Below are 19,347 nucleotides of genomic sequence, written 5' to 3' on the forward strand. Positions count from 1 at the left end.
GCCTGTAATCTGTGGATTGTTTGTTGTTTGTTTGGTGGTGGTTGTTTTTTTGTTTTTTTTGGCAGGTCTGTAAAAATTTATGTGAAATATGTGCATGATGCAGTACTAACATACGTTGTATGGGCAGTATAGCACAATGTCCACAACAGTCTGAACAAACTGCTTCAAACTAGAAGCAAAGCACATCATTCTGTACAATTCCAAGCAGGTTTGGGCATCAACACTAAGTAATTTCCTAAATATGGTGACTGTTGTCAGTCAAACCTAACAAAGTGTCTATCTTTTGAATGCTGTAGATTAGTACTTTTAAATGTCACAATTTTCGATTTGAGCTATAGCTCATGAGGAGAGTCGTGACATTGGTGGGAAGTTTTGTAGACAAACTAACTGAGCGCTTCCGTGTGTTTGGGCAGCTGCATGGATTTGGTAATGACAAATAAGTGTCCCTGAATTGTTGGTATGAAATCATTTCACAGGTTAATATGGATATCGTCTGGATGGACGTGCCATCTAGTGGATAACACTTTTAATCATCTGGATTTGCAAAAGGGATGCAGGCGTATGCGGACAATGCCGCTTGTGTAGCTGCTGTTCTGTACTTGGTGAAATAAGCATGTGTTTGTGTCACCTCTCCGACTGGTATCTGTTGTGCAGTAGGTTTTTCCAGTAGAGTTTTAGGAGAGAGACTTGATTTCCTTGCTTTTCCAGGCCTCACTGGTTGCAGTGGTGTGTATATGCAAGCATTCTTTGATTAGTAATTTGTCTTTTTTTAACTGCAGTTTTTTTGTGTTTGTTTTGTTTCATCCACCTATTGTAAAGCCTGAGCTGCTTCTCTTGTATGGTATGTGCAAGGCTGTCAGATTTTGGCTCTAGAAGATGGATTGCGCTTTTCCAGTGTTGTCACCTTTAGGATATGTGTGTTACCCATTTCTGTAATCACTGATGTATGACAGTCCCTCTTCCTTAGTTGAATTGTAAGGAATTTTCTTTTTCAGTTGTTTTGAATTGTTCCAAATGGTTATACTTTTTTGAAGACTTGTCTTCAGAATTGAGCAAAATCCTGTTCAGAGAATTGCCTTTTGACTTTGTGTGACAGTCTTCAACCCAATGTCCCAGACATAAGAATGGGGAAAAAAGGTGTGTGTGTGTGTGTGTGTGTGTGTGTGTGTGTGTGTGTGTGGTCGTTCTTCCAAATGTATTGGAACACTGCCAGTTGTATTATTTTTTTATATTCTCTGAAGATTTTGGGTTTGATCTCAAAAGATGAATGAGAGGATAGATCAGAATTTCATTGTTAATTTCCTGATATTTACATCACCTTAGGTTTGACCCCACTCAATTTGTAGGTGAGCAAATGTAAAGTATCAATAAAGTAATTAATGCTGGTTGCATACCCTTTACTTGAAATAATGTTGCATTCTTCTTTTGTGATTCTTTTCCAGACTTGTACTACAGTTTCTTTCAGAAAATGCACCGCCAATCAGGTTGTAAGGGATAATTCAGCCAAAAATGAAAATTCTGTCATCAGTTACTCACCATCATGTTGTTTCAAACCCATACGACTTTTGTTCATCTTCGGAATACAAATGAATACATTTGAATGAAACCTGGGAGATTTCTGTCCCTCCATTTACAGTCCAAGTGACCAAAACTTCCAAGCTCCAAAAGGTTCATAAAGGGGTTGTAAAAGTAACCCATGTGACTCTAGTGGTTTAATCCCAATCTTATAAAGCGATGTGAATGCTTTGTGTGCGTATAAAAAAAAAAATAAATAAAATAAAAAAAAAAAACTTAAATCAAGTCTTTATTCACTAAATAGCTTCACTTCCACATAGATCTCGGAGGTGTGTTCTTGAGAGAATCACGACGCATGTGTGTTGTGTTGATGCAATAGCAGAAAAAAAATGCAATACCTCCTCCATGTCGAAATCTGCAGACATCTTTGTTACAAAGATTGTTCTATGTGACTCAGTTTGTATACAGCGTCCCTCTTTCTCTGCTTTAAACAGTGCCATGCTTCCTGGTCCTGCAGAACATGAGGGTGAGCAATTACTCCTTTAAGGTCTGGTGAGTGACTTGGCCAGTCTAAAACCTTCCACTTTTGTCCCTTCACAAAGTACATTGTTTAGTTGGCAGTGCGTTTTGGGTCATTCTCTTGCTAGCTGATGAAGTTTCCCCTAATTACACTGGATGCATTTCTCTGTAAATTGGCAGACCAAATGTTTCTGTAGACCTCTATTCATTCTGCTGCTACCATCATGAGTTACATCATCAATAAAGATTAGTGAGCCTATTCCAGAAGCAGCCATGCAATCCATGACACTACCTCTACCGTGCTTAACCAATGCGCTTGTATGTTTTGGATCCTGAGCAGATCCTTTCTTTTTCAACTTTCGACTTTCCATTTTTTTTTCCTAGGCTGACCTGTGTCTGGTTGTTGGTACACCAGGGGTTTCTTTCTTTTTCAGGATATTCCAAATTGTTTTACTAGCTGTGCCGAATGCCTGTGCAATCCAATTCTCTCTCTCTTCTCAGCTTAAATGGCTTGCTTTTCTTCCATAGACAGCTCCCTAGTCTTCATGTTGGTTTATCCTTTTTTTAAAAAACAAATGCAGTCTTCACCGGTGAAACCCAGGGATCAAACCAAGAGTAGCCATTCTGGGCAACAAGAAGCACCGGTCAGTCCAAAGGTGCCATGTTCAGAGTTGTTTAACACATCTAGATGTAAATATCAGGAAATGAAAATAGAAATTCTGATCTATCATCTCATGTTCATCTTTTTATCTCAAACCAAAATGTCTTCACATATTACTTTGCCTAAAATAAATGTTTCCTTCATTTCTAATCAGATGGACACTTGGAACTTTAATCTGTCTTGGAAGTGTTTGACTTCATGTACACAATAAAATCACTGAATATTGAAGGTCTTCTCTAAATGCTTAAAGAATAAAGACTCAAACTACTGACAGCTTTTCTACTTTTACTCTCTTTGTATTAATATTTCAGAGAGAGCTTGGCTTTTTTTGATTATTATTTCTTTTTGTGTTATCTTGGGCTTTGGAACAGTATGATTTTGGCCTTGGCTTTAAATCTAACACTTTAGATTCTTTTCTTTGGACCTGTATAGCTGTGGCTGCCTTTATATTCTTTAGTGTGTTGATCCTACCTTGTTGTGAGGGTGTAGGATTTTGTGCACTGGGTGTAAAACAAAGGTTTTAAGGTTATCTCCAAAGAGCCTGTGTAGTTCTATAACTTCTGTCTGACCTTGTTGTCTGCAATTGTGCCATTGTCATATGGGACTGTACACTGTGTCTGGGAAATCTGGACCTTACTATTATAAGATTGTTTCTGGGTGAAAAGAAATAATTTTGATATATTGGACAAAGTTTTGACATCTCAGCCAGCAAAACTCTAAGGAAGCAGAATCATTTAGAGTTCAATAGGGCTTATGCTTAAAAATTGGTTTAAATGTACATTATTAAATCCTGACATTTAAAATGTGGAGTGTTGACCAGGTGTCAAATTCACAAACAACTTCATCTTGCTGTAATGTTGCTCATACCACAGCACTGATGATTCTTGAAAGTCACTGGTCAGAAGTGATGGTTAATTTCTTTAACAGCAGCTCTGACAATAGTGTCCGCTGTAATTCTAATGATTGATTTATATTAATGCACTCATTCTAATACAGTATTGTTTCTATTGTAACAACTCATTCCCAGGACTCCAGTATTTCCCACAGGTTGAGAATTTAATTGTGGTGGTGGTTAGTGCGGCGTATGACTGTGCGGGTTTAGTAATAAACTAGTCAAACAAAGGTTTATGAATAAACTACTTATTTCAAACGAATAACTACTCAAAATAAATAACTATATACAGTGGTGCTTGAAAGTTTGGCAATTTTTCTGTGTGTCTGCATAAATATGACCTAAAACCTCAAGTTCTAAAAGTTGATCAACAGAACCCAATTAAACAAATGAGACAAAAATATTATACTTGGTCATTTATTTATTGAGGGAAATGATCCAATATTACATCTGTGAGTTGCAAAAGTATGTGAACCTTTTGCTTTCAGTATCTGGTGTGACCCACTTGTGCAGCAATAACTGTAACAAAACGTTTCCGGTAACTGTTGATCAGTCCTATACATCAGCTTGGAGGAATTTTAGCCAATTCCTCAATACAGAACAGCTTCAGCTCTGGGATGTTGGTGGATTTCCTCACATGAACTGCTTGCGTCAGGTCCTTCCACAACATTTTTATTGGATTAAGGTCAGGACTTTGACCTGGCCATTCCAAAACATTAACTTTATTCTTCTTTAACCATTCTTTAGTAGATGACTTGTGTTTGGGGTCGCTGTCTTGCTGCATGCCCCACTTTCTTGAAGTTCAATTTATGGACAGATATCCTGACATTTTCCTGTAGAATTCGCTGGTATAATTCAGAATTCCTTGTCCTTCAGTGATGGCAAGCCGTCCAGGCCGAGATGCAGCAAAACAGGCCCAAACCGTGAGACTACCATCACCACATTTCACAGATGGGATAAGGTTCTCATGCTGGAATGCAGTGTTTTCCTTTCTCCAAACATAGCCTTTCTCATTGAAACCAAAACTTCTATTTTGTTCTCATCTATCCACCAAATATTTTTTCAACAGCCTTCTGGCTTGTCCACATGATCTGTCGCAAACTGCAGCCGGGCAGCAATGTTCTTTTTGGAGAGCATCGGCTTTCTCCTTGCAACCCTGCCATGCACACCATTTTGTTGTTCAGTTAGGGAAAAAGTTGCCACTGCTAGTCTTCCATTGAATTTTGATGTACCAGCTGAATCGCTGTCACACACACACCTGACATGTGCATTGCCTTGATTTTATCTTCTGACTAGATGTATGGGAAACATTGGACTCTCCATGTAATCTAAGCTTTAAAATAATTGGGTTGCATTGTTATAATGAAGATTTCTGCAAGGAGACATTTATTTCGCATTTATGGAAGGAGTCTTGGGTGTCAGTAAGTTTTCTGCCACCAGGGCGTCTTCAGACCAGGGGATGCTGCGCCTTCTGATTTCTTATTATGACAAGCTGCTGTTGTTATTGTTGTTGATGTTAATTAGCTTCAAGAGAATTAAAAAAGAGAATCTTAGATGTAAAGGTTAAAAGTATGACATGGCATTCTTTAATAAATGAAAAATTGTAATCGTTGACAAATTGTTGTGGTATAAGAGGAATAAAACACTTTGGAACATTCTGCTTCACGTCAGGCTGTCTCGCACCAGCTCGGCTTTTTTTTCAGCAATGAGATAACTCATACTCTTTTATTCCTTACATAGTTTGTTTAAGAACAGCTTACAAAACAAAACATCCCCCAATATTAGTTAATAGTTCATCAATAAGAGCTTGTGACTTAATTCATTTAAAAAATACTTTGTAGCATTTTAACTTTTCTTGTATAAAAGGGTTCAGTAAGTTTAAAAAACAGATAGTAAATTAAATTTGCACTGTGGTAAGTTTGAATGTTTTACTTTTGAAAAACATAAAACAAGCCATTTTTATTGCAATGCATTTAAAATGGTCTTAATTTTGTTACATTTTTGATTGCGGAATATGGTATTTGTTGCGCGTTATCCTTCAATATCTTTCATCGGCTTGTTTTGATCTATATTTGTTTGATAACTACTTCGCTATATGCTTAAAGTTGCTATGTTTTAGTTTTTAGTGGGGGAATGATGGCGCCCATACAATTAAAGGACTTAAAACAAGGCTGGATACGCTTGTAGGTGAGCGTTGGACCACAGCTACATGCAAAATATTTGTAGCTCCTTTTATATAGAGTTCAAATCCGGAGACCGGAAGGGGCCATTAAACATTTATTTGTGTACAGTGTTAAGATATGGAAGGAAATGCCTTTTAATGAATGCCTGCTGATTAGTATTTCTTTTCAGACAGTTTATTCACTAAATAATAGCAATATTTTGTTACTGTTCTCAATATATGTGCCCCTGTCATCTGTAGTATTGTGTGAAAGTGCTGGAGCTTTATACTGGAAAGGAGTGAATAATAGAGTGAATAAAGCAGGCCATTACGATTACGCAGACTGAGAGGGAGAGCTTTACGCTGGTGAAGAGAGGGCCAAATCAATACGGTAACAGCGAGAGGTCCTGACTGTAAGGGTCTCGCACACACTGCATGTGATTCAGAGCACAGTCACAACGTCGTGTCGCACAGAGTTGCTAATAGCCAGCTATACAGCAGCTTCAATTACACATGAACGATCCTAATAACTGTCTCACTCGTCACATCAGTGTGTGACTGTAGTCAGCTAGTGAATTAATAATACTGTATCTCAGGGGTTTCTATTTTAGAGGAGAAAGCCCCAAAGATTTTCTGAATATCAAAAAATTACCCTAAGATACCTTATATCTGTTTTCCTTTTCCATTTACATCATGTGTCCCAGGCCAGTTTCAAGTGTTTCATCTGAAAAGGAATGCCTGGAGTAATAGCATGAAATGAATCTATGTCTGGAACCTGTTAGCTAATTAAAAAAAGGTCAGTACTTGGATATAATAATTAATGTAGTTGTCAAGCTTGAAAGGAAGCAGTCAGGGACAGATTTCCCCAAAACACTGTAGCACACAGAATTTTGGTGTTCTTAGCCTTCAAGTAGTAGTTTTTGTCATGTGAGGTATAATAGAAACATTAGAAAACGGTTTCCTGCTAGATGATGATTTATGTTTTAAAGCAACTATTCCATTTACATCAATCTCTGTACGTTTGCTGCTCACATGCACGACTAACGATACATTTGACAATGAATTAATCAAAAGTAAAATATCATGTAAATAATGAGCTAGAATTTGACTTCCCTAGCAATTTGTTAGCTCCTAGAATTGATTCTAGTCTAACCTGACTTTTGCAAAGAAGCCAAAGTAGCAGAAACGGCTAACTTGGTTAAATAGCACCAGTTAATGTTAGCAGTTAGCAGCATGCTCTCTAAAATTAGATGGAGTTCATGGCTTCTAGAGAGGAAAAGGAGTTTATACCAGTCTTTACTCACTCCAGCATAATGAAACAATTTACTAAGGTAGAGCCAGGTATGTTCATCCTCAGGTTCCACACTTGGTAGCTGTCTGTGTTTAGACACACGCAGACAGTTCTAGCGCTATAAGCTATACAATGTGTAGCCTAAAAAAAGCTGATGATGAATTGGCACAATTTTTGAGATGATTAAGATGATGGCACAATCTTGATAGTTTTTTCTATATTGATATACATTGATTGAATACTAAACTGAGCCCATACCACTGATGTACAGCATAGGGTCATTGGCTGGATGAGAGAAGAAGAGACCTTTTGTGATTGTCTACTGGTCTAAATTTAAGTGCCAAACACGTCAAATGTAAGGTTTTTTTTCTTGGAAATCGAAGAACAAGTACAAGTGTTCAGTTTTAATAACGCTCGAATAAAATATAAATATGGCAAGTATTTTCCACCTTTGGCTGTTGAGATTTTTATTTCCATTTGACTAAGATACAGTTGTTAAAGGAATAAGTGCACTAGAAGATATGCAAGTGGCATTTTTCAGTGGTTGGAGTTGGCTCACAGTGGTGTGACATCCTGTCTGTATTCACATCTGACTATCAATTATTCATGCAGGGAAAGAAAGAGAGTGACTGAACACACACATGCTCCCTGCCTGTGATTTCCTCAGACAGCAGGCTGATAACACATGTCTACCTAGAGTGGGTTATAGGTATGCTTATGTAATTTGGTGTGAATGTGTATTAGGTGAATAAAGAAAAAGACAACAATAGAAAACACTGAATTAATTGCTGTTCTGCATGTAGAGTCATGCCAGATGCGAAAGGGAACTGGGTTCCTCTTCACCAATCACCGTTTATACCGAAACAAATGAATGTGTAAGTGTTACTGAAAAGAGAACTTGAGTTGGTCGTGTTTTTATTGAATGGGACTATGGGCACATGTGGTGTACTATTTTAGGAAACGATGGTTTAAGGCATTTTGGCTAATGTGTCTGGAAAATGTTTGCTGACACAACGGCACTTTTTTTGACAGAGATGAATAGAACCGAGCGCTGCAGTCATTCACTTGTGCATTTCCAAAACCTGACAAAAGCTTAGGAGGAGATGATGATGATGATGATGATGATGTCAGTCTGCTAGCCTATTCTTTCTGTTATCAGAGAGCTGGGGAGAATGTCATCTGCAATACAGTGCTGAAAATGAATGTTTGGATGGGAATGTCAGTTTTGTTTTGTGTCCTTACTTATGGTTAACTGCTTAAAATGCTATAATTCGTTTTATTGTAGGACATGACTGACATAGTGGTGATCTTAATATGCAGTTAGTTTATATTCTGGATCATTGAATTTGCTTATAGTAGATGGCAGTGTCCATGTTTTATATTTGTGTGTGTGTGTGTGTGTGTATGTGTATATATATGTGTGTGTATATATATATATATATATATATATATATATATATATATATATATATATATATATATAATATAAAAAACATACAGACAGTTAGGTTCTCAAATATATGGACAATGACGCTATTTTCATAATTTTGGCTCTAAATGAAATAAGTGCTGAGATGCAATTGAACTGCAGACTTTCAGCTTTACTTCAAGGGGTTGAACAAAATTATCATATGAAACATTTAGTAATTGCAACCATTTTTATGCACGTTTCCCTTATTTCAGGGGCTCAAATGTAATTGGACTGATTAACAATCATAAATAAAACGTTCATTTTTAATACTTTGTCAGGAATCCTTTGCAGGCAATGACTGCTTGAAGTCTGGATCCCATGGACATCACCAAACGCTGGGTTTCCTGCTTTGTGGTGCTTTGCCAGGCCTTTACTGCAGCTGTCTTCAGTTATTGTATGTTTGTGGGTTTTTCTGCCTTAGGTTTTGTCTTAAACAAGTGAAATGTGACTGATCAAATCAGATCACTGAGCTTGGCATTGCAGAATATTCCACGTCTTTGCTTTAAAAAAAAAAACTCCTGGGTTGCTTTCGCAGTATGTTTTGGGTCATTGTCCATCTGTAACGTGAAGCGCTGTCCAATTAACTTCACTGAATTTGGCTGAATCTGAGCAGACAATATATTCCTAAACACTTCAGAATTCATCCAGCTGCTTCTATCTTCTGTCACATCATCAATAAACACTAGCGACCCAGTGCCACTGGAAGCCATGCATGCCCGTCCCATCACGCTACCTCCACCATGTTTTACAGATGATGTGGTATGCTTTGGATCATGAGCCGTTCCAATCCTTCTCCATACTTTTTTATTCCCATCATTCTGGAACAGGTTGATCTTGGTTTCTTCTGTCCAAAAATGCTTTTCCAGAACTGGGCTGGCTTTTTTAGATGTTTTTATTTTTGTTTTGTTTTTTTGGAAAAGTCTAATCTGGCCTTTCTATTCTTGGGGCTTATAAATGGTTTCCACCTTCATGGTGAACCCTCTGTATTTGCTCTCGTGAAGTCTTCTCTTTATGGTAGACTTGGATAATAATATGCCTACCTCCTGGAGAGTGTTCTTCACTTGGCTGGGTGTTGTGATGGGGTTTTTCTTTACCATGGAAAGGATCCTACAGTCATCCACCACTGTTGTCTACCGTGGACGTCCATGCCTCTTTTTTTGTTGCAGAGCTCATCAATGCATTCTTTTTTTTTTTCTGTCAATGTTCCAAACTGTTGATTTGGTCAATCCTAATGTTCCTGCTATCTCTCTGATGGAATTTTTTATTTATTTAAATTTTTTTGCAGCCTAAGGATGGCCTGTTTCACTTGCATTGAGCTCTCCTTTGACCGCTTGCTGTGGGTTCACAGCAACAGCTTCCAAATGCGAATGCCACACCTGGAATCAACTCCAAACCTTTTACCTGCTTAATTGATGAAGAAATAATGAAGGAATAGCCCACACATGTACATGAAACAGCTTTTGAGTCAAATGTCCAATTACATTCAGTCCCTTGAAAAAGAGGGGGTACATATTAAAGAGCTGTAATTCCTAAACCCTTCCTCCAATGTGGATGTGAATGCATTTAAATGAAAGATGAGAGACTGCACTTTTTAAGCCCATATTTATTATTTAACTGTAACTTAAATATTTTATTTTTTTTGCTAGTCAGAGATTGTAAGTTACAACTTCATTAATTATTACATTTTGTGCAAAGTCCATTGGTCCCTATTCATCTGGTCTACTAAATGGAAACCTTTCGCCATGTGTTCAATAGCTTGTGACCAATTAGCAGTGTGGTCAATAGTACATGTTTTCCAAGATATTAAAATCCTAAAGAAGTCATGTCAGTCTGTGCTGATTTGAGTTAATATTGTAGTTCATGCACATTGGTGTGTTATGCGAATTGGTTTGACTTTGTGGAAACTTTTTTTTTTTTTTTTTTTTGTACGCTGAATGTCTGTATGCATACTGTATAGATGAGGATCCAGTGAATACCGAGTTATCCAGTTGTATGTAGCTGCAAATCTGAGGTTAATAGAGTTTTCGATGCTGGGACCTGCAGTCTTTGTAAGAGCACTACCTCATTCTAGCAGTTCTCTGTAAGTTCCACTGCAGGGATCTTCGCACTTAATTTAATAATTTTTTTTTGGCCCAACAAATGAACAGTGTGCAGTATATTCATACCCATTATAACTGTACATGCATGCGCAGACTCTACAAAACATTAAGATAAGGCAAGTATAATTCTACATTAATTTCATTCCTAATTGGTAGCACCACTTGCATCCATTTGAGACAAGTGAGACGTGGAGGTGTATCCGAGGAAGTATGAGCAAGAAAAAAAAAATTCATGAATGAGTGTGTCAGGAACCCCAATGACTGGAAATGTCTCAGTGATGATGCCAAGTGGCATAAAATGTATGGAATAATATGGTGTACAGGCATTCAGCTATTTATGACTGTTTCTTTTATAATTAGTGAGCACAAGAATGCCAGGATTTGCAGGTATACCCAGCAATATAACTCTGGTAAATCAAATATAACTCTTGTAATGAGGGTATAACTCCGGTATTAACTGGATCCTCATCTACATTATATGCAAAAAATGATCGGACTGCCTTTCATTGTGTTTCTTCCAAGTTAGGTTTTCTTCCAAGTTACTTAATTTTGATTGTGTCACGTAACCAATCGATACAAGATGCTTTCACTGAACTCAAACATGGAAAATTAGCGCATTAGAACAAATCCTGTCCGGTAAACAAGGACAAGGCTTAAATTTCACAGTGAGATTTGTTTTTTGTATGCTGCAGAATTTGTTACTCTTATGCAGCCAACATTTGTAATGCAAGAATTTCTCCCACATTTATTGGCAAACCGTCACCCCAAACAGCCGCAAGCCAATAAATCATTCTGCACTTCTTCACTGTCAAATTGAGTTTTGTACTGCAAGGCACTAATGCAAGTATAGAGCAATCAAAGCACTATTGGCATGACGCTAAAGTTTCAACTCTGGCAGAGAAAGAACTGTAGTGAAACGAGCATCTGTTTTTGGTATGTTAGCCTGTCAAGGTTTACCAAGGTTATAAAACCTGAGGCCCAATCACCGTGCTATTAAGAAGGCTGGAGAGAAGGCAGCGAAGGAGGACGAAGGTATAAACTCTAATGGCAAGGACAAAGCTTTAACTTTGTTCTGCAGGTAGAGAGAAATAGACTCTAGCAAGTAGAGCATATCCAGCTCTGGCTGTGAATTTACTACTTTGTTACAGCCTTCTTAGACTACTGAAATCCCAAAAGTACCAAAGGAAAATCATGGCTGTATACAAGGTAAACTCTCTGAGTTGAGACCAAAGAATGTAAATAATTGGTGCAGAAAGTAGTGAATATCAGCTTCAGTGCTCTGGTATGGAGCTCTATTTTGGTCTTCGTTTCCTGGTCCGGAGGCACAAGGAGAAGACTGACTGACAAGTGAAATCCCATGAGTTTAAGCTCTCTGACTGCTGCTTGTCACTCAGAGTGAAGTAGGAGGGCCGCCACGTCTATCTCTCGCTTGCGTTCATATCATAGTCCGAACACTCTCGGTCTCATATCACAACCCGAGTGAGGCAGACAGACATGCACTCCCACTGTGAAGTGTGTCTCCTTTGAAAGCACCAAGTTTTATTCATGATTCTTCTTAACCAGCACATCATCAGTGATCAAACGTAACTCTTGCATGGTGAATGACTTAAAGAAAGCAGTCTAATGAATTCTTTATTTCTCAACTGCAAGCTGTGTGAACACTTTCACAATGCACACTGAGTGAAAAGTAAACTGCATTCTGCCCCCCCCCCTTTCTTTTATTTCCTTTTGCTTCGTCAGCCCAAGTAATGCCACCATTGCTATCTGTGCACATGGAACGTCTTGTAGATTGCATAGCCAGTGGGTCTCTGTGGCTGTGCAGCAGCTTGTCCAAAAAAAAAAAAAAGTCTGTGCATATCATTATCACCACCTTCTCCTATAGAAGCACTTGTAGCATATTCGTCTCGGCCTACACACCTGAGTATTTGCAACATTCAGAAGACGTATGCTGCAGTATAGAGAGGCAGGTATGCTGTGATGAAACACCGCACCCTGCTGGCTATTGAGTTTTTTTTTGTATTTTTAAGATGGTTTGTGCATTTTATGCACCCCACTAAACAAAAACAAAAACAAAAATCATGAAATGGTGTTTTTGTCATGCACACACTAGGATGTGCAATTAAGAACAACACTAGTGTAGATGTTTGTGTGCCATGATTCATTCCCATGTGGTATAAAAGTGTCCTTTAGGTTTAATACCAGACTGCCCCCTGCTGGAGAATATTAGCAAGCTGTTAGTGGTCTTGCTTAACTTGCAGATGATTTGCATTGTTTCGACACATTATTAGTTGCAACGGGCACATTAAAAAAGAGTTAATGATTATTATTGGTTGTTAAAGTAAAATGAATGGTTATTGCTCCTGAACTGTGTGTCTGTGTGTGTATAGCCTGGCATGTTTCTGCGCCTATTCAATCTTCATGCTGTGACCCAAAGAGCTCCTGAGCAATCTGCTGACTGTGCCAGCTCCCTCTGCTTCCACCTGCATGGCGGCACTTCATACGGTAAAGGTCTGTGTGTGCTACCCTCAGAGAGCCCCGAGCTCCAGCCGCTCAAGAGGTAAACCACACTATGGTTTTGACACTTAGTGTTTTCTGAATAGAGGGAATTGCTCCTAATATTGAAGTTTTATACTTGACTGAGGGGGAACGTTGGCATATTGATAAGTATAGTAGATTTCTTTGAATGTACTTGATGATAATCTGATGGTATTAACAAGTGTTCTCTGTCTGTGCCTCTAAAGGGTCTAATAGTGCTTCATCTTGTCTTTTCCTTACCTCTCACTTGTCCAGATTGTTGGAGGGTCATGTAGCTGTAGCTGGTGAAGATGAGGTGAATGATGCCACTCTTGTAGATGTTTGGTATACTCCTCCCGAGGCTCTTGGTCAATTCCAACCTCTACACATCAGAGCTGAACCCAGTGAGGCAAAGATCTGTATCCCTCTGTCTATCTGTCACTGTACTGTATCTCTCACTGTAATATAGTGTGTGTATCATGTTCCCCCTATAGAGTTGTATACAGAAATGTAGATACTGTATGCAAGCAAAAACAAAATAGATAAAGATTTGAAAAGCAATTGAACTCCTTAATAATGAAATTTAAAAAACAGTGAATTTAAAAACCATTTTGAAATTTGAAAACTTTGAAAACCATGCATGTGTATTTATTTATTTGAAGTTAACCTCCCTGGTTCAAAGTTCGAAGTAGTATATTTTAATGTTCCAGATTTTAAAGTTGATTTTTTTCCTTAAAATGATAAGTGTGTGTGTGTAACCTGGATGCTTAACTTGTATTTTTCAAAGGGAATATTGCTAACTAAATTTGACTGTTCAATATAGTTTCTGCATATCGGAAAACTGACATTTTAGATCGGAATTAGTGGAGCTATTTCAGTATTCAGTTAACTATTTCAGTTTTACAATGTAAATCACTCTGAAATAAAACTACTTTGAGTTCAAGGAGGTTAATTCAAAATAAATGTTGCCACAGTGGACAATTATACACATGGCACAGTGGACGCAGTGAGGGGTTCAGTGGTGTCTCCTAAATGGTCATTTAATGCATACCTCATTTGTTACATTTGTGTGACATTTATAATGACTGAATAGATTGCAAAGCCATAAATACAGTGTTTTTGCTGTGTTTCAGGTGAAGTGGTCAATGAAGATTTTTATACAGGTAAAACAGAACGTTCTTAATTAGATCTTTTGGCCATTCAGTTTTAGGCTAGAAATGTAGTCGGTGGTGAGCTCAAATTTACTTTGCCGTTTGCTTGTAATTGCGTGTGTTCAGTTCGGACATGCGGACACACGCTGCAGAAGGTATCTCTTGCTCATGTGAAGAGCTCGACTGCACCTGTGGTTTGTCACGTTCGCGCCAAGGTGAAATCTTACCAACCACAGAACCTGTACCAGTGCCTCAAACTCTTCTGTCCGCAATGTACGACACTGTGAGTCTCATAATGCTCTATATGTAATGATGTAGACATGATGTTTAGTCTTTTTATAAAGTCATAACATAAGCAAATGGCGTGGAATTGTATAATTAGGAAATAGGAAATGTCATTAAAAGAAAATAAAATCTAAATTAGCAGCATGGTGTGCTACAAGTGGAAAAGGGTGTTCTTTTGGTTTAATTATAGCTCTTTTGTACTGGACGGTGTGGCGTTGCTCAAGTGGCAAATTCCCTATATTCTGATATCATTTTGATTGAGACTATTGATTAGTTAAACACACTCCTCACACAATATACAGTGTGTGTGTGTGTGTGTGTGTGTGTGTGTGTATATGTATGTGTAATAATAATAAGTTTACAGGTTGGAATCAATTTTCCTCTAGCACAAAATCTAGTAATATAGTCGTGTAGTGATTGTCTACTACTAAGTTCCTTAGCACTTTTTCTGTTCTGGTGGATTTAAAAGGCAACATCACTTCTTTATCCAACAGTTTAATGCCTCAGAATAGTTTTTATTTATTCAGCCACAGTATCATTTTCTTATTGTGTTGTAGCTTGATTTTACATTGCTTCCCCTTGACCCATGTAAAATCTGCCATATTCTGAATAGGAAGCAATCCCAGATTACTTCCTGCTCGTTTTGTTTGTGCTGTACATAGAATATAACAAAATGAAAGGTTCAGCCACAGAAAATATGAAAGGTATTTTATTTCTCATGCCTATTGCTAGTCACTACCTTCAGGTTATTGCACCAACCTGCAGTAAACCTCTCCTTATTTATTTCATATTGTACTCACAATTGTGCAGTTATACTGAATTTCGGCATGGCTGTGATTACCTACAGCACTAACGAGGAACTAGGAAGTGGAATTTTTACATGGCAAGCACAGACGAGTGGAGTAATACCCAGAGTGAAACCTCCCAGTGTGGTTATAGGAAATATATTCACTTTTGGAACACCACTCGACCAATCAAATTAGTGGACCAGAATGAACTGTTCATAATTCACAAATAAAATAAGAATAAAAATAAACGTAAAATGATCATGTGATTGGAAACAGACATGGAGATGCAGATACGGATGGTCCCGGGTTCAGATTTGTTACCATGCTGTGCTGTGTCACACTGTTCAATAGAAAAGAGCTATTATATTGTAATGGTATATAGAATGCGCAGAAAACAGATTCACCACGCGACCATTCAGTGTAATACATTTTCATGAGACGTTATCTGGAGAAATCCTGCAGCTGTTGTAAAGCTGATGTGCATAATGTCCCTGTATAATAGAATGGAGGTCCCCAATGATGAGATTATAGCTCGGGTATTCCAGGATGCTTTGAGAGTCAATCAACCGTGCGGTGAGCATTGGGCAGTCACCTCTTCAGTGGACTCCATTAGGATGCACGTGTCCTGTGAGATGGTCCTGAGCAACACACACACACAGCTGCTGTTTCTCCAGGGTAAGCTGTGCACTGCAATAAGACAGACTTTTCCAAGGATGTTGGCAATGAATGAAGCAGCTCGATGTGGTGAAATTTGCTTCATGAGGCTGATGGTTTGGTGCATTTTCTTTTTGTGTTGTTTTGTTTTTTTTAATGAGTTTCCTATAGGTGTTACACTGGAGGAAATGTCTGTGATATCTGCTGCTCATAGCAACGTGGTCCCTGTGTGCTCGGATGACGAGAGAATGAGACTGCTGGATTTCTCAGCCCCATTCCTCTTCAGAAGAGACAAGAGATATTTCGGGTAAGGACTGATGATTATCAATGCTCTCAGTCCACTGAGGCATTTCTTTAGCCTATTAACACAACTAAATCTGTAGTTTTCATACCTCTGTTTACAGAGATCTGGTTCGTCTCGTGTATGTGGGGTTTTTTTTTTTTTCCAGGTGTAAACGGTGCTCTCGGTCCACATTTGTGGAGCCTGAGGTTTCTGGAGTAGAGATATGGGATGAGCATAATGTGGCCAAAGGTAAAATGCACCTTTTTATAACAGTACTACTGAATACGATTTACCTCTCATGAACATTACTGCCAGATTGTGTTCAGTGATAACATGTGTCTCATCTCTTTCTTTCTCTCTTTATCCTCTCCTCATTGCTCTCTCAGCTCTTGGCGTGCAGCTGATGCAGTATGCTTTGCTGATGAAATTTGAGCTAGAGGATGAGACGGGCACACTTGAAGCTTTAATTTGGGAGGATGCTGTGAGCATATTCACTCTGTTAGATTGAAGTCATCATGGATACAAGAATACAAGTGCATCTCAAAAAATTTGAATATCGTGGAAAAGTTAGTTTTTTTCCGTAAATTAATTTAAAAAGTGGAAGTTTCATATATTCTAGATACATTACACATAAAGTGAAATATTTCAAGCCTTTTTTTTGTTTTAATCTTGATTACAGCTTACAGCTCATGGAAATCACAAATCCAGTATCTCAAAATATTAGAATAAAGAATTTATAATACAGAAATGTCGACCTTCTGAAAAGTATGTTAATTTATGCACCAATACTTAGTTTGGGCTCCTTTTGCACGAATTACTGCATCAATGCAGCGTGGCATGGAGACAGTCAGCCTGTGGCACTGCTCAGGTGTTCTGGAAGCCCAGGTTGCTTTGATAGCAGCCTTCAGCTCGTCTGTATTGTCAGGTCTGGTGTCTCTTATAGATTCTCTATGGGGTTCAAGTCAGGCAAATCGGCTGGTCACTCAAGCACAGTAATACCATGGTCAGCAGGCCAGTTACTAGTAGTTTTGGCACTGTGGGCAGGTGACAAGTCCTGCTGGAAAAGGAAATCAGCATCTCCATAAAGCTCGTCAGCAGATGGAAGCATGAAGTGCTCTAAAATCTCCTGGTAGATGCTGCATTGACTCTCGACTTGAGAAGACACAGTGGACCAACGCCACCGGATGACATGGCACCCCAAATCATCACTGACTGTGGAAACTTCACACTGGACTTCAAGCAACTTGGATTCTATGCATCTCCACACTTCCTCCAGACTCTGGGACCTTGATTTCCAAATGAAATGCAACATTTACTTTCATATGAAAAGAGGACTTTGGACCACTGAGCAATGGTCTTTTTAGTCAAAATTTTTTTGAATTAATTAACTGATTAGAGCTCTTCTCAGGTTGATATTCTTGTTATAAATTCTTTATTCTAGTATTTTGAGATACTGGATTTTTTATTTCCATGAGCTGTAAGCCATAATCAAGAGTAAAACAAAAAAAAGACCTGAAATATTTCACTTTGTGTAATGAATGTAGAAAATTCCACTTTTTGAATTAAATTATGGGGGGAAAATCTATGATTCAATTATTTTTTTTTTTTAGATGCACCTATATTTGTATTAAAATGCAGCTCTTTTTCTGCATCATACAAACTGTTTATTTATTAACAATAATCAGTGATGTAGACCGATCTTATTTGTGTACTCTGTGCAACAAGGTTGTTTTTCCTTCTCCAAAGGAAGACAGAAAATTCTATCTTTCTTTCCCTCATCCTCTGATTCTCCTAGGAGAGATTCTTCCAGGTCACGGCTGCTGACACATCAGCTTGTCAGGATTCACAGGATAAAGTTCAGATCACCATGGATAGGCTTCATCCACCAGGGAGCAGCATGGGTAAAGTCATCACGGCAACTACTGTCATCAAATTTCTGCTAGCTCCAAACAAAGAATAATCACAGAAAGCACTCGGAGCGAATATAATCCTTTAATTATTCAATAAAATTTGACCAGTCCGACTTATGGTTTACTTTTAATAGAAATGTATATTACATTACTGCTCTTTATATCAAGGAGTTTCTTTTCTGCTTCTTTTCCACAGCAGAGCGCCCGTGGTTGGACCTCTGCCTTAGTGCCTACACTGTAGAAGAGAACAGCAGCAATCAAGTGTGCTACCAGATCACTAACACAGAAGCAAGAGGCAATTTCTACACTCCACAGTGAGGCCAGCTTTTCTTTGTATGAAGAATGCTATGAAAAAACTACAGTACTGCACCTTTGGATTGAACACACTTCAGTTAGAAATTTGACAAACTAAAAGTGAGATTAGCAAAATGTATTTTTATACAAAATATTTTGTGTATTTAAAAAAAAATAGTGTATGATGTACATTGTTTTCCATTAATAAAGTGATTTTTTATTTATTTATAATTTTCAGCTATATGACCTAGCTGTGTTTTATTGCAGTTTGGGAATAAGGTCTAGCATATAATGTATGGCCTACCTGCACTGATACAGATCATTATGAGGCATTCATCTGAATATAGACAGAGTCAAATAAAAATGCTTGCTTTTTAAACTCCTAGCTGCCTTCAATCCATAAAATTACCTTTTATGAACAATTCCTACTGCCTCTTCACCATTCTCCTCCAAAATGTATATATCATCACCTGGCTTTTAGGTGCCAGTTATACACGAGAAATGTAAAGCAAATGCATGCTGGCAAAAAGAAAACGTTTTGCAGCATTCAGAAACAAGTGTTTAATTTATGGACAAACTGAAAATGTCCACCTCACTGCTTTCTACATTACTTCTTTTTTGAGATACTTTTCTCCTTTGGTTCAGTTTTTCCCCTGAGTTCAGTTTTTTTCTTCTTTTTGACAATACTGATGGGTAAAGAGAGAAGCTTGGTTAGAGAAAAATGTACTGTAGAAATCTTTTATATATTTTTTTTTAATAAGCTTCTCTCTCTCTCTCTCTCTCTCTATCTATCTCTCTATATATATATATATATATATATATATAATATATATATTAGCTGCACTACAAGCTTCACTGC

At 37.9% G+C, this 19,347-nt stretch overlaps 1 protein-coding gene across 5 annotated transcripts in view; it reads left to right on the forward strand.

Annotated features, from left to right (window-relative positions):
• The window catches only part of pot1 (protection of telomeres 1 homolog), a 51,660-nt gene extending 32,452 nt beyond the window's left edge, over window positions 1-19,208 (forward strand). The window contains exons 11-20 of one of the 5 annotated variants that reach the window (XM_053641265.1): window positions 12,997-13,166; window positions 13,400-13,527; window positions 14,257-14,286; window positions 14,401-14,557; window positions 15,850-16,022; window positions 16,173-16,308; window positions 16,451-16,533; window positions 16,671-16,765; window positions 18,080-18,185; window positions 18,394-19,208. In XM_053641265.1, coding sequence (XP_053497240.1) covers window positions 12,997-13,166; window positions 13,400-13,527; window positions 14,257-14,286; window positions 14,401-14,557; window positions 15,850-16,022; window positions 16,173-16,308; window positions 16,451-16,533; window positions 16,671-16,765; window positions 18,080-18,185; window positions 18,394-18,512 — 1,197 coding nt within the window. In that variant the 3' untranslated portion in view covers window positions 18,513-19,208. Of the gene's footprint in view, window positions 1-12,996; window positions 13,167-13,399; window positions 13,528-14,256; window positions 14,287-14,400; window positions 14,558-15,849; window positions 16,023-16,172; window positions 16,309-16,450; window positions 16,534-16,670; window positions 16,766-18,079; window positions 18,186-18,390 lie in introns of all 5 variants that reach the window. The other 4 variants (XM_053641263.1, XM_053641268.1, XM_053641264.1 and 1 more) reach the window with 4 other exon arrangements.
• The last annotated feature ends 139 nt before the right edge of the window (window positions 19,209-19,347 follow it).

The sequence above is a fragment of the Ictalurus furcatus genome, chromosome 14 (assembly GCF_023375685.1).
Source record: "Ictalurus furcatus strain D&B chromosome 14, Billie_1.0, whole genome shotgun sequence".
Taxonomy (NCBI): domain Eukaryota; kingdom Metazoa; phylum Chordata; class Actinopteri; order Siluriformes; family Ictaluridae; genus Ictalurus; species Ictalurus furcatus.